The sequence below is a fragment of the Danio aesculapii genome, chromosome 5 (genome assembly GCF_903798145.1).
Source record: "Danio aesculapii chromosome 5, fDanAes4.1, whole genome shotgun sequence".
NCBI classification, from domain to species: domain Eukaryota; kingdom Metazoa; phylum Chordata; class Actinopteri; order Cypriniformes; family Danionidae; genus Danio; species Danio aesculapii.
Window position 1 is genome coordinate 36,476,454 of NC_079439.1, and position 26,493 is coordinate 36,502,946.

Here is a 26,493-nt window from a genome sequence, read left to right on the forward strand (position 1 = left end):
ATTACCCTAACCTGCCTAGTTAACCTAATTAACCTAGTTAAGTCTTTAAATGTCACTTTAAGCTGTATAGAAGCGTCTTGAAAAATATCTAGTAAAATATTATTTACTGTCATCATGGCAAAGATAAAATAAATCAGTTATTAGAAATGAGTTATTAAAACTATTATGTTTAGAAATATGTTGAAGAAATATTCTCTCTGTTAAACAGAAATTGGGGAAAAAATGAACATGGGGGCTAATAATTCAGGGGGTATAATAATTCTGACTTCAACTGTAAAAATAAAATGAATAAAAACAACACAAAATGAATGAAAAGGGGAGAAAATAATTACAAATGAAAAAATAAACACATAATTAAAGTGAATTAATAAATTAAAAACATTTCAAACAAACTTTGGCCACACATTTCCTTTCCATTGCCACCCAAACAGTAGTTAAGACTATGATGGCTTACAGGAGATTAATTGGTTGCATTTACAAGACTCAAATAAAAAAAATGCAGAAATCAATGCAAAAATAAAACACATTTTTACCAAACAAAAATATATAATAAAACTAACTGAAAGAATCCATCAAATCAACAGAAAACAATGAATAAACATAAACCATCAGCTCTGTTAAACACAGCACATGTACTGCAACATCATGTAGGCATGAAGCAGTGTTTGAACATGCTTAGAAACTCCTCAATATTACCATCCTGCAAGGGCCAGGCTGGTGTTTCCTTCAGAAAGTGGCTCTCCTCTCTCCTTGTGCTGCCAAATGGGTCACCGGAGAAAAGCTTGGGTTGTTGAGACACAGGCACTGACCGGGGCCTTGTTGGCTGCTGGGACGGTCCACGACATGGCACAAAGGCATCATTAAAGGCAATCCATTGGCTTTGGGCCCAGGATGAAAGCACGTCTGGTCCAGTGGCTGGAGCGCTGAGAGGGGGTTTCTGGGTAATGTAGTCTTTAGCAGCAGGCTGAAGAGCTGGAGGGACGCTGAGAGCTCGAGGCGGGCCAGGATGGAGACGGGCAACGACCTCATTCGGGAAGTCCCAAGGAGAGGTGGAGGGTGGAGAGGGGAGAGCAGGGAATGGTGGGGTGCAGGGTTTTGTAAAAGTGGCAGGAGGGGAGAATTTAGGGGGAAGAGGGAAAGCAGGAGCGTCGGAAACCTCAAGACTGACTGCTGAAGGAGAGGTGGGCTCCGGCTGTACATCCATTTCTGCTTCAGGGGTCACCAGACAGAAAGAGAGTAATGCACGGTTGTGAAATTATAAACATGTTGAAAGTTTGCTGAAATGACCACATAAGATAATGCAGGCTAATTATATTAATTGCATTAAGGAAATGTCAAACACTGTAAAAAAGCTAGATTCCACACAATCATTTTGTTTTGAGACAACATGAAAAATCAAGTTACAGTTACTTAATTGTTTTAACAAATTTAAAGTGGATTGAACATAAAACAATGAAGTTGTCCTAAAAAACTCAAGAATTGTGTTGTTGCAGCTCATTTTAAATAAGTAGTTTGAACAAACATCAAATATCCTTATTTAAATGCACTGTAAAAAATGCAGGGTTCCACACAATTCATTCATGTTGCTCCAATACAAATCAATTAAGTTAATTTAACTTCAATGTTAAGTTGATTGAAAGGCTGCACGGTGGCGCAGTGGGTAGCAAGTGAAAGAAAGTCGCTGGTTCGAGCCTCGGCTGGGTCAGTTGGCGTTTTAGTGTGGAGTTTGCATGTTCTCCCTGTGTTCCCGTGGGTTTTCTCTGGGTGCCCCGGTTTCCCCCACAAGTCCAAAGACATGCGTTTAGGTGAATTGGGTAAGCTAAATTGTCCGTAGTATATGTGTGTGAATGAGAGTGTATGGATGTTTCCTAGTGATGGGCTGCGGTTGGAAGGGCATACGCTGCGTAAAACATATGCTGGATAAGTTGGCGGTTCATTCCGCTGTGGCGACCCCAGATTAATAAAGGGACTAAGCCGAAAAGAAAATGAATAAATTAATAAAGTTGATTGAACATTAAACAATTAAATTGTCACAAAAAACTGTGTTGCTTCCACTCATTTTACATAAGTAGTTTGAACAAGTACAAATATTTTGTTTTAGTGTGCATGAAAACAAACTTGTAAACAATAAAAGTAAATAAATAAACAGAACTTTTCAAATGAGGCAGCACATCAGTGAAAATAAAAATGTATAAACAATAAATACAATTAGAAGAAAACTAAACGTTTTACAAAAAAGTTCTCATTTGTTAATATTATTAAGAGTTAATTAACATTAATAAATAGTATTACGGGATTTTTATTTTTGTTTATGTTAGTTAAAATTTAGTTCACAATGTATTAACAACACATTAAAAATGTTTTAATATTGTAGTAGTATGTGGAAATACAATTAAGATTCATAAATGTTTAAATATATTTTACATTGTTAAAGCAGTTGCTGAATAAATGAAACTGTTTTGCCTAGTGTTGTTAACAATATATCGTTACAATTGTAAAAAATAAATAAATTAAAAATAACATACTGAAAACATTGGATGTAAAACAAAATCTGCATAAACATTTATAAAATAGTAAAAATATAACAAGACTTATAAAACAATAGGCGAAAACATTCTACTGAAATGCAATTCCTTTAAAACATTTTTAGACATTCCCGTACTCTTATCAGTCTTAACTAATACAAACACATAAAGCCAATAAAAATAAATTACTGACGTAAACGACTGACAAAGATTCAAAATGACAGCAAATTGTTAAAAAGGTCTAGGTCAATGTGTAAATTCTATCATCATTTACTCCCTCATTCTCACACATGAGTGAGTAAATGATGAACATTTTTTTAAAAGTGCGGCTCCACGCTATCATCTTTTCTCCACCTAAAATGTTAAAAACACTCCTTTCACAGACACTTCTCTTAAGAAATATTAGGATCTTTGACAGGCAGTGAGTTCAAGCAAAACATTCCTATCATCATTCACATTTTTGCATATTTTGTGGCCATTAGGGTCAGTGTCTGTTATGGGAAGAGTTTTATTCCGCCAATCAAACTGCAGGCATTGCTCATATAAGCTTTACCTGGGTCTTCAAAAACCTCATCATTTAACTGCAGTGGGGGAGATGTGGGGAAAGACATTAAGAAGAGAGAAGCCAGGTCTATGAAAGAAAGCCATGAACAAATACAAAGCAAATATGAAAAAAAAAATGAATCAAAGTAAATACATTTCAATTTAAAAATATTATGACGCATGGTTGGAAAAAAGGAAGAAGCAAAAATGTAAGTGCAATACCTCGCCATGTTCCTAATATCCTCTTCACTGCTCTTTTTGTTCGTTTGCCAGGTCAGAAGCATAACAAGATCATGTTTGACAATGTCTGTGACACGCAGACTCCAAACCCCGCCCTCTGACCTCTGAAGGTGCCAATTAACTCTGGATTATGATTGGCCCTCGTAGCAGAGGTCAGAGCTTGACTGACGGCTGGGCTGTTTTTAAGTGACTGCACTGAGAGGCTTATCGTCGAGATCGCTTGATTGCAAACAATGTCTTTTAAACCCACAACAAAGTCGGACTAGAATGTACTGCAACATTATGATTAGTAAAATAAAATAAATTTATGTAAAATATTACAAAATGATTTAAAAGGTAAGAGGATTTTTAGGTTAAAAAAAGTTTGTCAGGACAAACTAGCTTGAAGTAGTTGTAAAAGCTGCATTTCAGAAACAATTTGATCTCTCAAACAAACAGATATCTTTTAAATGAATATTTTCTACAGGATGCTTTACAATAATTTATATCTGCATATACATTAGATTAGTCAGTACCAAAGACAAAACTGGAACTAAACAAAGAAAAAAACTGAAGACCACAGTCCAAAAATGAGTACACCCAAATGAATAGATTGGAGAAAAATATTAACTAAATTCGTAATAAACAGTTAAAATCAAGAGAAACATTATATATATATATATATATATATATATATATATATAATATATATATATAAAAATATAAATCTGATGAATCTTGAATCTGAATGGCTGATAGGCGTGCAACATTCTGCCAGTAACAGCATTCGTACAGCCTCTTCATCCTTGTGTATTACTCCGCCCACATACAGCAACAAGCAGAGGACACCCTGCAGTTTGACAAATATTGCTGCTGTAGGACAACATAATGGAGTTTTGAGGCTTTTTTAGTCGAGAATGTGGTTGTTTTGATTGCAACTATGCAGTTTATTTATTTAGGATAGTGCCTATTTTAATTGTAATTTCTGAGACCATTAGCCTGTCTTTGAGTAAAGACGGCTGACGATGTTTATCCACAAGATGGCGACAGAGACCGCATTTCAAACTACAGCTGGTCAAATCATTATTAAACAGGTAAATGACTTTCTATCTCTATCAGTCTCTCTCTTTTGTATTTTGTAGTGCTGTATTTATACCATAGTAATATTCTAATCTCCCAATTGCAACAGAGAAATACTGGGAGATATCTCTGTAAACTGATGACATTTCATGCCGTCCAGCCTTATAATCTTAAAATGTCAGCAAAATCACCTGTTTTGTCATCACTTTAGACATTAAGCTAGAAAATCATTCAAATACTAGCTCTAAAGTGACATTTGTGAAGTAGCAACGGTTTCTGCTGTTTTGACTTCAGCTGCAGATGTGAATAAGTGACAGAAAAAAGTAGTTTTGAGGCTCTCCGTGTTTGATTTTCTTTTTTATACACATGATTATGCCGTCAAACTGTTGTATAAACGCCATATCACACTCAAAGCAGTGCGATGTGGCTGTATATTGTCACTGGTGGGACACTAAGGCACAACGCACGCCTCCCACCAGTATACAGCCACATTGCACTGCTACTCGTGCGATATTACTTTTATACATATATATATATATAAATTAATTTGATAGTTTTTATTTATTTACTAATTTATTTAAATGCATTATCTTTGTTATTTCAACCGATGTTAGGTGACCAAGCTCTCATTTTAATGCATATAACGGTTTAATAAAACAGTTTTGTTTAAATGCATGAAATATTACTGGCTCTATTTACTGAGAAATTGATAAAAATATTTATTTTCAAAAGGGTTGAACCCATTTATGCTGAGCACTGTGCATTTATTTCTAATTTATAAGAGTCAAGGTCAAGAGCGAAGGAAAAAGACAAAAGCAGGCTACTCAGGGAACAGGCACATCGTACATTAAACACATTCTTACGAAATGTGAGTATGAATGGACTTGAATGATTTACAATGAATTTGTCTTCTGATTCACAAGAATAGGTTATGAAAAATTCAAAATGCAAAAATTTCAGAAATTCAGCCAATTCTACTACACTTTCAAAAAGCCAATTCTATCATCCCAAAGCATAAATAGCAAATTACAAAATAAAAAGACTAAAATAAACACTAAAACGTACCATAAAATAAAATCCCACAGCGTTCACTAAAGATTTCCTGCTAAAGGACCGACTGAGAAAGACAAGAGATTTGAAGTCACTGTGGGATATGAGGGTTTCCGTGACAAAAGCAGCCTGAGCAAGCTCTCTAGAGGCGACTGTTGTGGACTGGAAAAGCCCAGACACTTTCACCAGCCTGTAAGCATCATCAATAATGGAGGAGGTCAGACCTAAGACAAGCATCCCAGAGGCTGGGGGATGGAGGAGGTGGAGGCTGAATGACTTACGACTGTCTGCCTGTACACTGTGTGTGTGTGTGTGGTCGGTGAAGAACGCTCAGACTCCATCACTGTCAAGCTGAACTCTGTCATTGAGATCAGTGTAGATGCTGACCCTGAGACGTGGATGTTTATTATATGCATACGCTGACAATGCTTGTATCTTAATATGTGTTAAATGCCATTGTGTGAAACTATGTATATATTTATATTTACACAAAGGGGCTGTTGAATGTAAGGTGTGCACTTATGTTCAAATAAAAGCACAGCTAAAGCAGTTCCAGGCATGTCTTGACCTCATTAAAATTACATTTCACTATTCCACCGAAATTGCTTTCTTAATTCTTCTGAATTTATAACATTGGAATTATATTGTTTAGAAATGAATAGAAAACATTTTTTTTTCTTTTCTTTTGACCAATTTGGATTTTATGGTGTAAATGCTAACATTATTACTTTACACTTTAAAGAGACGCCACCATACATTTTACTCAAAGCATGTAATTGTAAACCCAGAGAAACTGAGAATTTCAATGTACTCTCTCAATTTTCTCCACAGCTGTACATTTCACACAAATGCAAACACAATGGTCGTATTGTTTTTTTTTGAGAGAGAGATATAGATAGACTGACTATAAATCTAAAGCTACTGTAAGTGGTCTCTATGAACAATAATCAGTAGATTTTTGATGATATTTCAGTTTTGTTTCTGTTTGTACTAGATGGGTTACCTGATGATTGTGGTAGAGAGGAGCTGGTACTGGTCGGGCCAAATGGATCCAAAGACAGCAGGTCATTACTGGCAAATCTACTGTTTGAAATGAGAGAAGAAACCAAACTGTAAAATGAAGATATGTGATATAGAATAAAGATATAGATATAGAAAACTGTTTTTCTAAAATTGTGTGTTGCATTCTGTTTATAATTGTTTCTAAAATGTACTGCTATTTTTGGGTAAAGATTTATATCTGTGAACTTTAAGTGCATGAATTTATACAAAATGCATAACTGGTTAAACTGGTTAATTTTTAATTCAGGAGGAAGGAATAATTATTCTTACTCATTTAAGGGTGGCTGTGGGATCTTGGGTCGTGCCAGTTCATCATCTGTAGATCAAAAAGAAATCTCAATGAGTATGGGCAACTTTACACTTTATTCATAATCTGGAGTCAGTTGAATCAAGAAAATCCTTAAAAAGGTTTAAAAAAAAAAAATCTCTTTACAATTAAACGTTCTCAAGTTCTTGTGCTGAGACCACACATTAGACCCCGATTCAAAAAGCAGCTCATGTGTTTCATGAAGTCATTATGATACTATCAAATTAAATTATAAATACTAGATTGTTCAGATGTTAAATGTTATTTTGCAGCATAAAATTGACACCCTTAAAATGAGCTGCAGTAATCCCTTGAAAGTAGAGAGCTTCTGACCCATGCAGGGAGAGTTTCCTAAAAATGTCAATTCTGTCAATTTATTCAACAAAATTTTAATTCCAAAGATACGTATAACAATGTGGATAAATAAATAAAACAATTCTAAACACTATGGAAGCCAAAAGAAGCTGATTTGTCTGGTTTTTGAAGTTTAGCACAAAAAAAAGAAATTCATGGAGCCAATTTTGGGATTACTAAATAACAAAATATCTTTCATTTTTTGAGTAAAATACCCCTTTAACTGCCACTTCACATGGTTTAAAATAGTTGTAAGTTGAGGACTTAACTGCATGAAACACACACACATGCAACCCCATTTATCACGAAATACATGTACGTATATAATCAAATACATATTCAAAATGACAAGCCACAAACGGTCTGCACAGTACATTTGAAATGGAACATATTGAAACCAAATCCCAAAGACAAACAGTAAATTATACACAAAGGACACATGACAAATGTTAAAGACAACAGATTGAATTGGTTTTAGTACAAAGAATCAGTTATTATATCATTTATAATTTGCACGTTTTGCTTGTATTTCATTCCGGACTTCACCACAATCCCTCATTTCCACCATCACAAACACAGTCGAGAGTGAGTACACTGGCTAGGATTCCTCAGCAATACTCACCTGACTTTGGATTCATTGAAGGAAAAGTGTGCTGTCGTGTCATTCCTACAGTGAGTACCGTATGTGTGAGATTCACATTTAAAATACTGTTTTTAAGGTTTTGTGTCCTATGTATATACTAAATTTCATGGTTAAAACATACGAGTTACACATTAGTTTCTGGACTTACTGTATTTGATCTGAATTAAGCAGGCAGGAAAAATATAACTGCTATCCTGGTTATAGGCTAATATTAGACCTAGACATTAGGCATGTTGTGATTTCAGTGGATATTGGATTTTTAATTGTGAGTTTTAATTTATATTACCTATATTTCCTCATACTTTATATTTAAATATTTAAATAAACAGTTACTTTTGAACTCAGAGAGAATCCTGTCAGCTATTTTTTATATTACGCATAAAAGTATCTTTCACTGTAAAAAAAAATGTTGGGTTTCACGTAGTCAATTTGTTTGGACAACATGAAGGAATTAAGTTAACTTATTTGTTTATGCAAATGCAAGTGGATTGAACATAAAATAATTGAGTTGGCCCCCCCAAAAAAAAACACTCAAATATTGTGCTGATTCCTCTCATTTTAAATAAGTAGTTTGAACAAATAGCAAACGTCAAAGAACGTTTTTTTGAGTGTTGTGTAAACACATAATGGATTAAATCAGGGGTTCCCAAACCTTTTAGCCCACAACCCCCAAAATAACAAAGACAGTGACTTGCGACCCCCACATTTCTTGGAGATGGTTATAAATATGCAAACGTTGCACACACAACAATAGGCCTATATAAACACGAGCATAATGACAACACAAAAAGAGCAACAGTCTAACAATCATATAATTCATATAGTCATTTATTAACTTGTTTAATTTAATATTTACCTCAGCTAAAGAGACTGGTGGACACAATGCTTTCAGCACAAGTCTATTCTTGGGTTAATTTTGGAGACTGCTAATCAGAGATCGTCCTCAATGTTCAGTTGTGGCCTGTATTTAGTTTTAATGTATTTGATTGCCATAAAGGTGTCAGAAAGTTTTAACCTGGTGCTATAAAATCAATCTGCTGCAGCTGACGCTATTGCTGTGTAGTTAATCTAACGTAAACACACCAATCCTATGAAAATAAAATTATTGAAAGACTGACACCTTTTTATTTGCATGTTGTTGTTTTTTTATGCAAGTATTAACTATTATTTTTATCTTCTGTGGGTTATGGATAAAATATGGTAATTCTAATAGTTTAATAAAATATTTTTTGAAAATCACCAAGGGACCACCCGTCATTGTCCCGTGACCCCCACTTTGGCAATCACTGCATTAAAAGACTGATCGGATCACCTTATCAGCCAGATCTTATCCATTTCAACGCATGCGGGAGGTTGCGGTAAGTAGGCTCTTTGAAGAAATGTTTGGCGTTCCATCTCAAGAATAACAAAACGCTTCTACCGTGAGCTCAATTATGTCTTATGGATTTAAAGCATGTAAAACTTTCCTGGGAGGCTGAAATCGACGGTCTGGATGTGAGAACACGCCGCAGTGTAAACACTACATTCTGGCATGCATCTGTGTTCGTTTAAGCCACAATTTACTGGAAAAATGTAAAATTATGATGGATAGAAAAACATAAACACACAATTAAGCAGTTAATCTTGCTCATGGCTTAAGGAGGCAACGCCGCGCTACTCGGATGAGGAAAAAATGGGAGATGATGTTTATTTTCTCATGGGATGAGTTGGCTTTGGAGAGGTCACCGGAGCAACATGAAGGAGGCTTGGCGAGAAACGTCACGGCCAAGAAAAACGAAAAAGAGAAGTCAAAATGGCAGGCGCTCTCCAGAGCCAAACCTTCAGAGTGACAGAGGGATGGAGGGAGGACGAAAAAAAAAGAGAAGAGGAATACTCACTGGACTGGTTCCTCTTCATATGAACCTGGAAATAAAAACAGGCTTTTATTAATGAGAGTGAGAGGAGTTATGAAAACAGCAGAAGACATGAAGTGCTTCATCCCCACATTCAATGGATACTGGCCTCACAGGACGACACACGCACGCACGCACACACACACACACACACACACACACGCAAGCACGCACGCACGCACTCACACAACCACATAAAGACATGCAGACAGATAACCACACTAGTTAGTGTATTTTCAAACCAGAGCAGCAAGATCAAAATAATAATAATAATAATAATAATAATAACAACAACTTGACAAAAATTAATAACAAAAAAATGCGTAAATTAAATTATTAGAAGGTTTTGCAAAAATAAATAAATTTAGATGCCATCTAATGCATCTTAAAAAAAAAAAAAAAAAAATTATATATATATATATATATATATATATATATATATATATATATATATATATATATATATATATATATATATATATATATATATATATATGTATAAAATGTTTATTAAGTTTAATGAATGTGTCACTTATTTCACTTGGTTCAGTACAATTTTTTGTTGTTGGATTTATTGTTATAGGAAAGTAGCTAGACAGGAAGCTAAGTTGGAGAGATAGAGAGAAGTTTGTTGGGATTGAGAAAGTTCCGGGAAATTTCCTGACCTGACCAATACCATAAAACATATCCGCCTTAAAAATGAAACGAACATGGCAACAACATTACTTGTTTTTTTGCATTTATCGTGATAGGAAAGTAGCTTGACAGAAAGCGAAGTTGGAGAGCTAGGGGACTGAGGAAGTTCTAGGAAAGGATCTAAACTTAAGATGCTCGAAGCGCAATGGTGCTATGGATGCACTGCCTATGACGCTATCGGTACCAACAACAATTTATCCAACGCTATCTCCTTTATTATGATAGGACAGTGGAGATTACAGACAGGTAAGCATTGGGAGCAGAGAGAGATGGGAAGAATCTGCAAAGGACCTCAAGTCCGGAATCGAACAGAGGTCACCGCAAGCATCTCAGTGCTCTATGTTGACACACTTAACCATTATGCTATTGGCACTGACAAAAACTAGCAAAGCAAGGCAAGGCAAGGCAAGGCAAGGCAAGGCAAGTTTATTTATATAGCACATTTCATACACAATGTTAATTCAAAGCGCTTTACATAAACAGGAATAAAAGAGACACATATAAGAAAATAAAAACAAATAAAAACCGATTAAAATGTGAAAGAAAAGAAAGACATAATAGTGCGATCTGTCGGACGTAGCACAGTGCTCATTCAGTAAAGGCACAGCTAAACAGACGTGTTCAAGTCTTGGTTTGAACGTACCTAATTTTGGAGCACATCTAATCATTTCTGAAAGCTGATTCCAGCAGCAGGGGGCGTAGTAGCTGAAGGGCTGCTTTGACTGAACTTGGAATTTCTAGTTTATATGATCCTAAAGATCTGAGTGATCTGTTAGGTTTGTATTCAGTGATCATATCTGTAATGTATTGAGGTCCTTGGCCATTTAGTGATTTATAGACAAGTAACAGTACTTTAAAAGCTATTCTGATGTGATGTGATGAGCTCTGATTTTCTGGTTCTGGTTAGAATTCTGGCCGCAGCGTTCTGGATGAGCTGCAACTGTCTGACTGTATTTTTGGGAAGGCGAGTGAGAAGTCAATTACAATAATCCACCCTGCTGCTGATAAAAGCATGAACAAGTTTCTCTAAGTCCTCACAGGAAACAAAGCATCTAATTCTTGCAATTTTTTGAGATGATAGTATGCTGTTTTAGTTACTGCTAGATTTAGTTTAATAGCTTTACTTCAAAAATCACAAACTCAAATGTTTATCCTTGCAAATCTGTGATTATTTGACTTTTTATAACCATAAAAAATAACCATAATGACTGGTTTAAAAAAACTATAAAGACAAAAACGGTCGCATAACCATCTTCTCATGTTTTTTTAAGCAGCAATTGTTCAAGAAGAAAAATATAACTGCTATCAATACAGTATATTTTGTATTAATGCAAATACATGGGTTCAACAAAAGGAGATACAATCAATTAACAGCTGGTCTGTGTCTAACAGTTCATCAGTTGGTAATTGATGGTTAATTAAATTATTTGAATTACCATTGTGTATGAAATGAGCTATATAAACTTGCATATTATTAAAATTAAACTATTTTTACTTTCGTAATTCAACTTTTTTTTTTTTTAATTATGATCTCGATTTGTCACGTAGCTCTTACTCAGACCATAAGCTCAGCAACAATATTCTGCAGGCAGTCTAAACATGAGGAAGTGCGTGGCAGAGAACGGAACCCAATTCACTACCAGAATTGTTTTGAGGCTGAGAAATGTCAACAAAAGTCAGCTAGTAAATCGGCAACAAATGCACAAAGATGGGAAGGCGTAGTTTGTTGTGCATTTAAAGTGACTCATGTGAAGCGTCTCTGCCTGATGGGGAAAAATAGTGTGGTAAAGAATTTGGTGAAAAGAAACACCAATGTATGGAGCATAAAGGAAGCTGAATGGTAAACTGTGAAGGAAAAGGCACAAGCATACACATACAAGAAGGAAACGCATGCATGCAAATACACATGAAAGATGGAGAAATGTGAAGGCAGGGTTTAATCCCATACGCAGAGAGTGGCAAATGGGTTCAATTACAGCACCCAGGGCCACACACCAGCCAACGAAAGAGACACAGAAAGCACATGAAGGGAAGGAGAGACAACAGAGGACCAGGGGAAATGGAAAGAGAAAGCTCAATAATACCAATAATCCACAACAGATGACATGGCATTCGTCACCACCTAGATTTCCTGACCAAAACTGCCCATAAAACATATCCGCCTTCAAATGAAACAAACCGGGTGACGAAAACAAATGCGAGAGACTTAGAGGGAAAAGAAACACACAAAGATAAATGTTGAAATTGGTGAGATGTGTAAATATTTCTGAGGCTAATCGGAGTGGTTATTGAGTACATTTGGAGGAAGACAGAAAGCTCAAGCCTGGTGAAATGATTGATTAAGAGCCTCCTTAAAAGATGTGTGTTAATCCATCTTAAACAGAGAAAACAGAGGCGGCGGAGGTGTCTAAAGTAAACTGTCGGCCCGGCTACGCTCACTGAAAACACAAGCTGGCACTTGAGCAAGTGTTGTTGCAAGAAATACATCACTTTGTCATTTCAAAGCATCACAGAGGGATGAAGAGTGAGAGATGTGGAGGAAGAGTCTAAAACACACACAAAAGGGCGAAGATGACATTTTAGACGCCAAGAAAAAAATCATAGTTACAAATTGTGAACACTAGGCTTTTTTATGTTGCTGTAGTTGTGGTAGTTTTTGTTGTTTACTTAAGTTGAGTATTGTTTTTAGTTAGAATTTGTATTTTTATTGACATGGCCTTTACCATCTGGCTAAGGGACCACCAATGAAAACTAATCTTTAGGCTAATTAAGGTACATTTACGTTCTTGGGGAACATTGAATAATGTACACTGTCCCTTGTTCTTTCATTCATTTTCTTTTCAGCTTAGTGCCTTTATTAATCTGGGGTCGCCACAGTGGAATAAACCGTCAACTTATCCAGCAAATGTTTTACGCAGCGGATGCCCTTCCAGCTGCAATCAATCACTGGAAAACACCCATAGACTCTCAATGCCATGCTCAGTCATACACAACAGACAATTTTAGCATACCCAATTCACCTATAGCGCATGTCTTTAGACTGTGGGGGAAACCGTAGCATGCGGAGGAAACCCACGTGAACACGGGGAGAACATGCACGTTACTGATAACCAAGCTAGCCAATTTGTTTTTAAGCTATCTATTCTTACTCAGAAATAAACATAAATATTTACTACCATTTAAAAGTTTGTGGTCGAGGAGATTTACGTTTTAGAAAAAGAACGACTATGCTCACAAAGGCTGCATTTATTTCATAAAGCGCAGTAAAACAGTAATATTGTCAAATATAACATAATATATCATTAAATAATGGGAACGGTTTAAAGCAGAGATGCCTAAAATAGGGCCCACGGGCCAAAATTGGCCCATTGTAACCTTTCATTTGGCCCACCATCCCATCTTAGAAGAGAGTAAGAATGATGGTGAGGGTTGGGGGTTTTATTGCTGATCCACAAAAAAGCTAATTAAAATTAAATGTTCAATTAAATGTTGTAAACAAATCGGATGTTTTTAAAATGTAAATACTGTCACTCGATGGAAAGAGGACTGGGCAGAAATCAGAATCAGTGAGCAAATCAAGGACAAAAATAGTGTAACTCTTTTCTAGTTATCTTTAAATTTATTTAAAAAATGTGGAAATTACCCATGGTCATTATATTTACATCCGGTCCACTAGCCTCAATCAGGTTTGATTTTTGGCTCTTCAAAAGGACAAGTTTGGGCACCCCTGGTTTAGAGATTGTCATTTCAAATTTTATGTAAACTTTTATTGGTTTGTTTTATTGTTAAGCTACAAAAAGAGCTACCTGAAATAAAAATGTTTCAATTCAAAAGGTTTAAATTAATCATATTTAGTTTAAAATGTGCACACTGTCACCCGATGGATAGAGGACAATGCAGAGACTGGTGAGTGAATCAAGGTAAAGGCAGATTCTGCTTGACTAGTGTATACAGCACTAAACTACACTGTCATAAATGTGATTGTTTTTATTGCAATACATTATAATTAAAATGATACTGCAGTTAATACAATTCAAAGTAATGCTTTCTATTTATTTATAAGTATTAATAAATGAATTAGAAAATTACGCACGGCAACTTTAATGTAATAAGTTTGGTATATTTATTTTCGGTCCACGGCTGTCAATGATATTTGGATTTTGGCCCTTCATACAAAAAAGTTTGGGCACCCCTGCTTTAAACCTTTTCTTATTTATATCAACACTGAAATAGCTTTGCAGTTTCATAGCTTTAAGTTTAAAGAACAGCATTTATTTTAAACTGAAATCTTTTGTAACTATAAAAGCCTTTACGGTCACTTGTGTTGAATTAAATGTATCCTTGCTGAATAAGAGGATTCAATTCTTTCACAAGAAAAAGAAGAAAGCTGCAATCCATTCATAAGAATCTGGAATGTTTTGATTATTTTTAACAGCGGACGCATTTTTAAAACTACACGGTGTTTTGTTAAACGTACAGCTCTTGGTTTCGTTTGCTCATGATTGGGTGCACGTTTACCTACATGATCTCACTCATTAGAAACAGAGTCCCTCGGTGCTTCCTGTGGTAAGATTTCAGACAGGAACTTGCATGGGTTTGTTTACCAACAGTACAGACACATACACACACAGGGCACAGATGGTTCACAGGCCTAACACACACACATACATATACACATACATAGTGCTCACAGTAACTGCTTGACCACACAATTGTACACACACACACGCACACCAAATAAACACTAAACGTACAATATATTAAGTAACCTTCACCAACATGCTGGGAACCTCCTAGAACACCCTAGCAATCCCCAATCCACCACTCACAGTAGCCCATCAATGGATTAGCAATACCTTAGAAATAACCATAAGCAGGAACCAGCCAGAAACTTTTACTTTAATCTAGTAACTCCCTAGCAACAATTTAGCAACTACCATTTTATAAAATTTGCTGTTACTGCTTGCATGCTGACAAACAGTCGGAAACATGAGCATGTCACACTTGTCCTTTATGCTCTTCACTGACTCCCAGATTTTAAACTACTGTTGTTTTGTTTTGTTTTACTTGTTGCAGTTAATGGTCTTGCACCTTTATATTTATGTGAGATTTTAAAGGTTCATAAACAGGAACCTACAGTACAATCAGCAGGCCAGTTGTTGCAGTCCCCAGATCCAGGTAAACAATGAGGTGATTGTTAACTTGCACTGACTGGTCCAAAATTGTAGAATACCCTCTTTTTAGAACTCCGCATCATCACAAATGGGGCACTGTTTAAAGCTAAACTTAAAACATATTTATTTAGACTTGCTTATAATATTCGGTAGTGCAAAATGCTGTTTAATTGTTCTGTAAAAAAAATAAGGTGCAATAAGGTGTAATATAAATAAAGTTAATTAATTGATTGATTGATTGATTGATTGATTGATAATACAAAAAAAGTAATGTTTAAGTATTGTTGAGTTATGTTTACCACCAGGGTTGGGTAAAAATACATTGAAATGTATTTTAAAATAAAATACTAAATACCTTAATTTAAGGTGTATTAAAATAAACTACAAAATACACTAGCCACAACGTGTATCAAAATAAAATACAGTATTTTACATTTTAAAAATACTACAAAATACTTTTACAAAGGAGCATGCCATTTCTTTGCAGATCTTCCATCAATTAGACCTATTTGATCAATCCCTTCCCAACTGAACCGACTTAGTGAAGTAAACAATGTTTGATAGCAAATGTGGCCAGTAAAATTGCCATCATCTCTGCACAATGATTATTCAACCTCTTAATAGTTTAAAAGGGTGTTATTAAATAAAGACTTAAATTTTTGGTCACAGAATTTTTTAGAAATATATATATATATATATATATATATATATATATATATATATATATATTTGCTTTTGAACTCTTCAATACTCAATGTAAAAACTGTATCTAGGAGTTTTAGATTATTAAATATTTGTGTTTCATATGTTGTGACAGCTTAAGGCTTACATCTTTCCTCTTCATAACTATACAGTGAACCTACTGAACAACTGGCATTTGAAACAGCCAATTAAGTATTTAGGAATCGCCATTGTAGGACTTATTTTTATGTTGTTTGTTTTAACGACAAACATTTGGCATCAGCAATACATCTAAAACTACTATTATTACTCCTAGGATTTTTTTCAATTCTTCTTTAAATGGAAGAGAAAATAACATCCAAAGCACCAATCAGAGGGTGCATTTATATGATGTCTTGATGTAGATTATTTTTCAAAAATACAAAAATAAAAGATACTAAAGTATTTTGATACAAAATATTAAGCCATTTTCATCAACCCTATCAAATACAAATTATAAAATACTATTTTGTATTTAAAATAGGCATTTGAAATTGTTCTTTCGCGTTTTGACATCATACCTTCACGACTCTCTTGCCCAATGCCGACTCTGGCCACAGCGAGCAAACACCCATCTCGTTTTCCTCAGAAAATATACCCGTCTAATCAATATTGAACCCCTCGCTGTAACAGTCTGAGGGGGCTACATAAAAACTGTTTTTAAATAAGCCATTTAAATCTATATATTAACCTCTGGTGTGTAATGAACAAACACACGCAAAAACAAAAGGCGGTCAAACGCACAACCAAAAGAATACGTAAAACCATTTACAGCAGGTCAGATGACAGTCTGCTACTATCATAATCAAACAGTGCCCTCTAGTGTCTGTCGGGCAAATGGAGGCAAAACAGAAACATGACTGCAAATGATCTCAACCAATCACAGCTCTTCACGGATGCTGTACTGTATACAGTATGTGTATGAATGAATGTTTCTGTATGAATGAATGTGAAAGCCAAGTCTCCCTCTGTATGTAAGGAGTATGTCTAGAAAGCAACAGTTCGCCCATGAATGAAAACTGTTGTCCATTATTTAGTTTCTTTCTTCCATTGAACACACATCTTCTGATATTTTAAAGAATGTTTAAATGACTTCTATAGCAGACTTCTTTTCCTAATACAGATGTCTATTGGTTTACAGTGGTCTTCCAAATATCTTCTTCTGTGTTCAACAACAACAAGAAAGAAACTTATAAAGGTTTAGAATCACTTAAGGGTCAATTTAAGATTAAAATCCTTTTTAGTCACAGTGTGTCAAATTTGTATTGTTAAGAGAAAAGATACATTTCATAATATCATTCAGAAATAATGGCCAGAAATTTACAAACATAATAAAAGAAACTCAAGCGGTTCAATAGAGATTCCCTGGAGAAAGTCTGCCGTGAGCAGACCTCATACGCAGTCACGACAGGCCCACATCTCTCTCTCTTACACACTTACACACACACACACACTTACACACACACACACACACACACACACACTGACCGAGATACAGTATGACTGATCTTTTCTACTGTACCACATCACTCCACAAGAAATCCTTTAAAGTTCACAGTGTTCAGATCAGATATTAAAAAATTTCAAGCTTAAATTTATTTAAATTGAAACTGAAAATAGTAGAGTGTGTGAAACGCACTTTAATTACAGCCTGTTTCAGATGAATAATGAAATAAATTCAGCTACAATACGGTAATTAGGGCTGCACGATATTGGAAAAATGTTTAATTGCGCTATTTTTTTTCTCTGCGATATATGTTGCAATATAAATACAATTTCACCAGGTGACTTAAATAGTTCCATTTGCAAAGGCATTACTTTAAATTGGTTGGGATGATTTTGTAGGGGAGTGAAATATAATTTTTAAATGTAATTTATTAAATAAATAAACTACACTCATGTGAACACAATGGAGCAAATATTAATGTAAAATAAACCATGTTTTCTGGAGAGAGTCTTACAATATTCAGGTACAGAAATTAAATAATCAAATGTAAAATAACACTGCATAGTCTTCATCACACAAGTAATTCAATAAAAAATTATCATTATTAAACTTCTTTATGCACAACTAAAATTCTCACAGTCATAGTCACATGTAGATAAAAAACGTTCACTCTATTTTGGTTCAATTCGCAAGTGTCTAAACAAATCTTGTGTTTTTATCTGTGGTCTCTGGTCATCTATAATCTGGTTTCTGTAGGCTTCTTGAAATCAAATTTAAGACCCTTTTAATACCATTATGAATGAAATTTTAGACTTATACAGGGCTAAACACTAAGGAGCTTTTCTAATGGCCCGGTTACTTCTGTAAATAGTTTTTGTATTAATGGAAGATCATGCAAAGGGATGCGTTGCTTTAGTTTTCTTTCCTTGATTAGTGAATTTATTTTGTAGAATTTGCTGTGAATTGTATCTCTTTGCAATAAAACTTAAAAACTTAAATATATACATAAATAAATAAAATTAAATATATTGTTTAATTAAAATAAAATAAATTAAGATGGATTATAGGTGATTGGGTGTCGGCCAGATTGGGTAGCTTTACTTGGACTTAGGGAAATTAAGACCTGTTTTAAATGATTTAAGACCTACAACACAATAATTCAGTGAATTTAAGACTTTTTAAGGCCTAAAATTTTGTATTTGAAATTTAAGACCCCGTGCAAACCCTGTATAATCCTAACTCAACATGCATATCTTCCAATGTGATTAATGCGGATGCACACATTGCGATATCGATGCTCACATGATATATTGTGCAGCCCTAACAATAATACTGAAAATATTTACACATGATGTGTGTGTGTGTGTGTGTGTGCGTGTGTGTGTGTGTATATGTGTGTGACACGTCTTACAGCAGGGGTGGGTGAGAGGGAGATGTTTCCTATGGAGGCCTTCAGCTCATCGATTGTGACTTTGTGCTGGTGTGTGCCGTTGTTGGTCTGCACTGGTTTGATCTGGACGTGGAACTTTCTTGGCTCGTCCTCATCTTCTGAGTCACTAGATGAATAAAACGAGTTCTCTTTGGCATGTGATCACAAGTGTTAAAGAAAATGGATGAAACACAGAAAATAAAAAACATCTATAGTACAGTATGAAAGAGATAGTTCAACCGAAAATGAACAATGTCACTATTTACTCTTCCTCAAGGGGCTCTAGACCATTATGAGTTTCCTTTTTCTATCGAACACAAACAAGATATTTTGCAGAAAGCTGAAAATCTGTAAACACTGACTTCCATAGTAGGAACAACAAATACTATGGAGATCAATGGTTACAGGTTTCCAGCTTTCTTCAAAATATCCTCTTTTGTTTTCAAAAGAAGAAGGAAACTCAAATTAGTTTGGAACAAGTGCAGAGGGAATAAATGATGACAGGATTTTCAGTTTTGAAGTGTGCTCAAAAGATCAGATTTCGTTTTCTTCTATTTTTTAACATCTATTTTAGTTCACAGATACGATGGTGCAGACTTCAGTATAGAAAACAGAAGAATGAAGAAAATCTGATGAGAAGGAATGACCTGGCAGTGATTCAGAAGAAAGTGCATAAAAAGAAAGATATGACACACTGTTTTGAGCCAGAAAAATATGTGTTCAGAGTTTACACCGCCAGTAGTGGCGATGAAATAGAAAGAGGAAAAAGTTCCTGTGGCTGAGATTAAAGCATGCGCGTGTGTGTGCATGTGTGTGTGTGTGTGTGTGTGTGTGAATGATGAGGAGAATGTAAGGATATCATTCTCGTTGACTTCTGGTCGGATACAGAAGCCCTCCTCGTCCAGCTGAGGCACATTCTGCAGAACAACAGAGAACACAAATCCTATCATTCACACTCATTAATACATCACAACACAAGGAGAGTCCGACTGAGGTAAAACACGCTATTGTTAGCAATATCACAAGAAGCATTTGCGCTGTGTTGTCTTTACTTAACACTGTAAGAATTATAGACAATCTTTCAGCAACATTAGGTCAGCACTCACGGCGTTATGAAGATCTATAGCACCGTAGAAACCCGGGGGAGCACCGTTGGACGCGTTCTGAAAGAAGGACGAACAAAAGGAGCTTTGTGGGTGCAACCAAAATGGAGTTTCTCCAAAATAACCAAAAAGAGCACAGTTTGATCAAAGGAAAACGAGTTTCATGTTGGAACATTACAGACAAGCTTTTTAGTGTGCTAATGTGCTGTGGTGTTCCTAATTCTCATTACTTTGATAATATTAAATCGATCACATATTAAAAATATATATATATAATGAATTGTTACAAATACTTACAACTGCTTCTACTTCGGCTGATTCTCTATTCAAGAAAGACAGAAAAAAGCTGAATTATTGAAAAATGCTCAAACAAAATATTTAGCTTTAAATTGCTAATACTAAAAATAAGCCCAATTCTGATTATATTTACTATTTTATTTTAGTACTTTTTTAAATTTAGTACTAATTACTATTTTATAGAACATAATCTGTCGCATTAAATTAAACCAAGTCTCACGCAAAATTATATACAGAAAAACAAGTTTGGGGTTTTGCACATATTTAGTATTTACATTTTCTAAACAAATTTCTTGCAACTTCTAGGCCCACATGGAATCTGCACGCACAGAATTCCACAGATTGCCGCAGATTTCTAGCCCATTATTAATTCTGTTTATTTACTTGAGTAAATATGTGTAATCTATATTTATTCAGTTTTTTAATTAATTACAGTAATATTATTGACTAATATAAAAATGTTCATCTGATTTATGTACAATGAAGTGTGTACAGTAATATTTTCTGTCTTTTAGTAGAGATATTGTATGAGAGACTTGCTTTGTTTACCAAATAAAGTGAATCTAATTGGATCTGCATTTTAAACACTAAATAAGACATTATTTTTTATTTCACATATTAAGGTTTTAACTATGATACTCCCAAAATAATTCTGCAGAAATCCGCAGATTTTTACTAAAATTCAAAAAATGTCCACAGATTCCATCTGGCCCTAGTAATTTCCTTCTTAAAGAAGAGAGATCAGCAAAGTAAGTTTCAGCACTTACGTGGAATCGGTGTCTTTTTCTTTCCGTCTGCCTGGTATGGCAAAGGTTTTCCTTTTTCTGGGTTTAGCACCTAAAAAGACATACAAATGCTTGTCACCAGTGTTGGGGAAAGTTACTTTTGAAATTAATGCACTACAATATTGAGTTACTCCAAAAAAAGTAACTAGTTGCGTTATTTAGTTATCTTTTATAGTAAGTGTTACGTTACTTTTAAGTTACTTTTGTGTTACTTATTGGCTGAGGCTTGATCTCTTTCAGAACTTGCTTTTTTTCTTTCTTTCTTTTTAAATAGAGGGATTATGCAATTAACAACACACTGTACAGACAACACCTTCATTAACCTTTAAAAACACATCAAAAAGTTATATATCAGGATAATGTTATCTGAGAACTTCCTGACCCTAGAGCTACACAGTACATGCCTTATATACAGATTATTGAAAATTTAAAGCAATGTAATTACTACTTTTGTACTATTTGTCTTAAGTAAAATCACTGTCCACTGAGACAATGCCCTTTTCCTTTTCTTCATGCTTTCTAAATAATGAATGCATTCTCTCATTGACTGTGTGATTCATTGTGGCTACTTTAATTCAGCTATTTATTTTTTAAAAGCGAATTAAACTTAAAAGTCACTTTACATTTTCAAAAAAGTAATATTATTTCGTAACTCGCTTTACTTGTAATGCGTTACACCCAATACTGCTTGTCACAAAAATATACAGTTAAAGTCAGAATTATTAGCCAGAATTATTAATTATAATTTAATATAAATTATTTTTTAAATATTTCCTAAATGATGTTTAACAGAGCAAGGAAATTTTCACAGTATGTCTGATAATATTTGTTCTTCAGGAGAAATTCTTATTTTGAATTTCTTAATAATTTTCATTTCGGCTAGAATAAAAGTAGTTTAAAAAATTTTTTTTATCCATTTTTAGGTCAAAATTATTAGCCCCCTTAAGCTATATACTTTTTCGATAGTCTACAGAACAAACCATCATTATACAATAACTTGCCTAATTACCCTAACCTGCCTAGTTAACCTAATTAACCTAGTTACGCCTTTAAACGTCCCTTTAAGCTGTATAAAAGTGTCTTGAAAAATATCTAATAAAATATTATTTACTGTCATCATGGCAAAGATAAAATAAATCAGTTATTAGAAATAAGTTATTAAAGCTATGTTTAGAAATGTGTTGAAAAAACTTCTCTCAGAAAATGGGGAAAAAATAAACAGGGGGGCTAATAATTATGACTTTAACAATATATAACTTGCACCTGAAATGAATGAATATCCTAAAATGGTTATTATGCTTTTCATATTATAAAAATCAAAGGCTGAACAAAATAAAACAACAATGAAGAAAGTAGGAACAGAAAGAAAAAAAATATAGAGACCTTCTGTAGCAATCGAGACATTACATTCCTCAAATTCGATGGGCCCTGTAATGGAAACAGACAAATGATTAAAAGGATGTTGAAGTATCTTGAATTAATTAAACAAGATACTGTGTAGTATTTAATATTACAACAAAAAATATGGTAACACTTTACAATAAGGTTGTATTAGTAAAGGTTAGTTAATGCATTTAATAACATGAACAAACAATGAACAAAACATTTTTTTACAATATGTTAGTTAACGTTACTTAATGAAATACAGTCATTCGTTGTTAGTTCATGTTAACTTAAAGTGCATTAACTTATTTAACAAATGTGAATTTGGATGTTATTAATGCATTGATATATTTATTAATTTTAATAAATATAAATATTGAACTATGATTAATAAATGCTGAAGTGTTGTTCATTATAACTACATGTTAGTAAGTACATTACTAATGAAACCTTATTGTAAAGTGTGACCAAAATATATATATTGATGTCATTTAAAAAAATAGAAGTACAGTTTTTCAATACTCAAAAATGATATTAGGCCTGAAAAACATTACAAATGTGAACTGTTATTTAAGAGTGATCAGTGTGTCTGGTAGCAATCAGCTCAATCTGACTTCCCCTTTAAGCCACTTAGTTCACAGCCAACATGCAACACACACTCAGATTCGCACACTCCCACAAACGCCCAGAAGCTCTTCTGTTTTCAACTCAAAAACTCAGATGCAATGACATTTGGCACTGCTATCACCCAGTCAAATGTTGGATAGTCTCTGCCGAAAATATTAACATAACAAAATGACACACAGATGGCTGCAAAAGACAACAAACCGCACGCTTCATTTCTTGCTCATCAATTCTGCATATTTCCCTTCCAGCTTGTACACTTTTAACGTGACCCATTTCCACACTGGCACACGGGGGAAAAGGATTTAAGCAAACAAACTGCCATTTTCACTGTATGTCTCTGGTCACAGTGTTACAGTCCTGACCCAACAACATGTCAGGCACATTTTTATTTCAAAGTACATAATAATAATAATAATAATAATAATAATAAAAATAATAATAATAATAATAATAATAATAATAATAATAATAATAATATAGAAAATCAAATGTGAAATCGATTTCAGGTTATCGCTTTTGACCCCAGTTTGTTTTGGCTAAAGATTCTCAATAAATACACTGGACGGCATTATAAATATTAATTCTGAGCTTTCGTGACTGGCCGTAAAGAGAGGAGAGATGCCCTTCAGTGCTCTAAGAGCCCTTTAGAGCGGCTTTTCTTTTGTGTTAATGCGCGTAAAAGCTAATGCTTGTCCAAGAAAACGAAAGATGGCGTTGCACTACTGGCAGACCTCGGCAAGAGAGCCCAGGGCGCTATTTTCATTGCACAGAAAATGCCTTGACCTGAAAAAACAAAAGCGTGCGATATTTAACTCAAGCGGTTCAATAGAGTTTCCCTGGAGAAAGGCGGCCATGAGCAGACCTCATGCACAGTCACGACAGGCCCACATCACACACACAGACACACACACACACATACATACACACAGGCTGACAGAGATACAGAATGACTGATCTACTCTACTGTACCAGATCATTTCAGTCGCTTGTCTCTGTTATTGTTTGTTTAAGATCACGCAATCAACACTGAAGGTCACATGCTGTCAGTGTAAACACACATGAACACAAACAAACACACACCATTCAAATATTATATTATAGCCACATGAAAAAAATTACTATTATAATTTATAGTAAACATTATAGTGTTTATAGTGTTATAACCACTCACTATCCTTCGGCTTAGTCCCTGATTTATTAGGGGTCACCAAAATGAAATGAACCAACAATTACTCTGACATACACTACCAGTCAAAGGTTTGGGGTCAGAATTTTTAAATGTTTTAAAATAAGCTTCTCCTGCTCACCAAGGCTGCATTTATTTCATCAAAAATTTATATATATATTATACATATTTATATATAGTTATTACACTATAAAATAACTGTTCAAAATTATTTCATCGTTTAATTTAATCATTTATTCCAATGAATTTAAAGATGAATTTTCAGCTTCTTACTCCAGTCGTCAGAGTCACATGATCCTTCAGAAATCACTAATATTAATTATTATTATTATTATTATTATTATTATTAATGGTAATAGTAATAAAAGCATGACTGGAGTTATAATTTCATTTGAAACTACATATAAAATGAAAGCAGTAATTTAAAATTTTAATAAATATTTAACAATTGAACTTTTTTTTTTTTTGCATTTAATAAATGCCGTCTTGGTGAAGAGAATCATTTTCTTTAAAACTGACCCCAAAACCACACCATAGTAAAGTGTATTACACTGTATATATTATAGTATTTGCAAATCTTTGTTGTAAAATGAATGCTTTAGCATATTGCAGTAATAACTACAGTGAATTGATAAACTGTAATAAATATTGTAGTATATTTTAGTTTTTTAGTACAGTGAATGGTGGTGTATTGTAGCATACCCTATAGGTGTAGAGAACTGAGGTACTGGGTTGTTAATATTAGTTTATATTAGTTGTTGTGTTACCAAAGCAGGGCGGTACAGTGGTGCAGTGGCTAGCACTGTCGCCTCACAGCAAGAAGGTCGCTGGTTCGAGCCCCGGCTGGGTCAGTTGACATGTCTATGTGGAGTCTGCATGTTCTCCCCAAATTGGGGTAGGTTTCCTCAGGGTGCTCAAGTTTCCCCAACAGTCCAAAGACAATAAGTGTATTTGGCAAGCTAAATTATCCGTAGTGTATGAGTGTATGTGCTAGTCCTCCAGGTTGGGGGCTAACGACCCACCTCGTAAAAATCAGATGTTACAAAACACCAACATGGTGTGGCTAAATATCAACTTCATTATAAACGGCTCTGAGAGTAAGTACCACAGCAACTATAGAATCACCAAAACAGATTAATTCAAGTACATTACAAACACCGTCTGTTTGTTTGTTTGTTCAAAAACTACAATAAATAACATTTCTTTATCATGTGGGTATTGAAATCATATTCACTTTATATGATGAGAAGTATCATAAGCCCCATACACTAACTTGACTTTTAATTTGGGAAAAATTACATAAACCTTTTTGGTTGGTTAAAAAAAAGAATGAAAAAAAGACCAAAACGTAAAGAGCAACAATCAAAGACAAAGAAGCTCCGACATAAAACAGAAACAAAAAGCATAAACAAAAAATAAAACAATGTGTAAATAAGGAAGAAATGCTAAAATAGATCAACAAATCAAAAACAGATCTATTAAAAACTACAAAACTCTAAAAATAACACAAAAAGCAAAATAAATAAATAAAAAATATAATTAGGACATCGCAAAAACAAATATACAAACAAAAAACAAACAAAAAAAATCTAAATGAAACAACAAGCAAAACCTTTAAGAATATTCACAAAATACTGTTTTATCAGAGCTTGTTAACACTGATAAACAACTTTGTAAATAAAAAATCTAAATTGGACTGATGCACAAACTTATATTATTTTATATCCATTACAAAATCAAGCAAGTTTGTCAAAACAGGTTTAGAAAAACAGACAAAGAAGATTGATTTCTCTGATTTCCATCCAGCTGCAGTAAAGAAAGGTTTGATTTAATTAAATGATGTCAGATGAATAACAGCGCAAATCACAACACTTCCAGGCTCCATCTAACAATATTTATGCACACAAATCCAAACATCACACACAACAATGGCATCTAAATCTGGAAAAAGGGTATTAGGTTTTGTTTAAA

The 26,493-nt window shown here is 34.2% G+C and overlaps 1 protein-coding gene across 9 annotated transcripts in view; it reads right to left on the minus strand.

Moving 5' to 3' along the window:
* The window catches only part of fcho2 (FCH and mu domain containing endocytic adaptor 2), a 74,122-nt gene that overhangs the window by 13,330 nt on the left and 34,299 nt on the right, over positions 1-26,493 (minus strand). For 2 of the 9 annotated variants that reach the window (XM_056458073.1, XM_056458069.1), the window contains exons 9-20: positions 22,710-22,754; positions 21,309-21,378; positions 20,542-20,566; positions 20,248-20,304; positions 19,999-20,058; positions 19,124-19,297; positions 9,661-9,685; positions 7,763-7,807; positions 6,750-6,795; positions 6,421-6,500; positions 3,079-3,156; positions 697-1,206 (exon numbers count right to left, since the gene is read on the minus strand). In XM_056458073.1, the coding sequence (XP_056314048.1) occupies positions 697-1,206; positions 3,079-3,156; positions 6,421-6,500; positions 6,750-6,795; positions 7,763-7,807; positions 9,661-9,685; positions 19,124-19,297; positions 19,999-20,058; positions 20,248-20,304; positions 20,542-20,566; positions 21,309-21,378; positions 22,710-22,754 (1,215 nt within the window). The remainder of the gene's footprint in view (positions 1-696; positions 1,207-3,078; positions 3,157-6,420; positions 6,501-6,749; positions 6,796-7,762; positions 7,808-9,660; positions 9,686-19,123; positions 19,298-19,998; positions 20,059-20,247; positions 20,305-20,541; positions 20,567-21,308; positions 21,379-22,709; positions 22,755-26,493) is intronic. The other 7 variants (XM_056458078.1, XM_056458076.1, XM_056458070.1 and 4 more) reach the window with 6 other exon arrangements.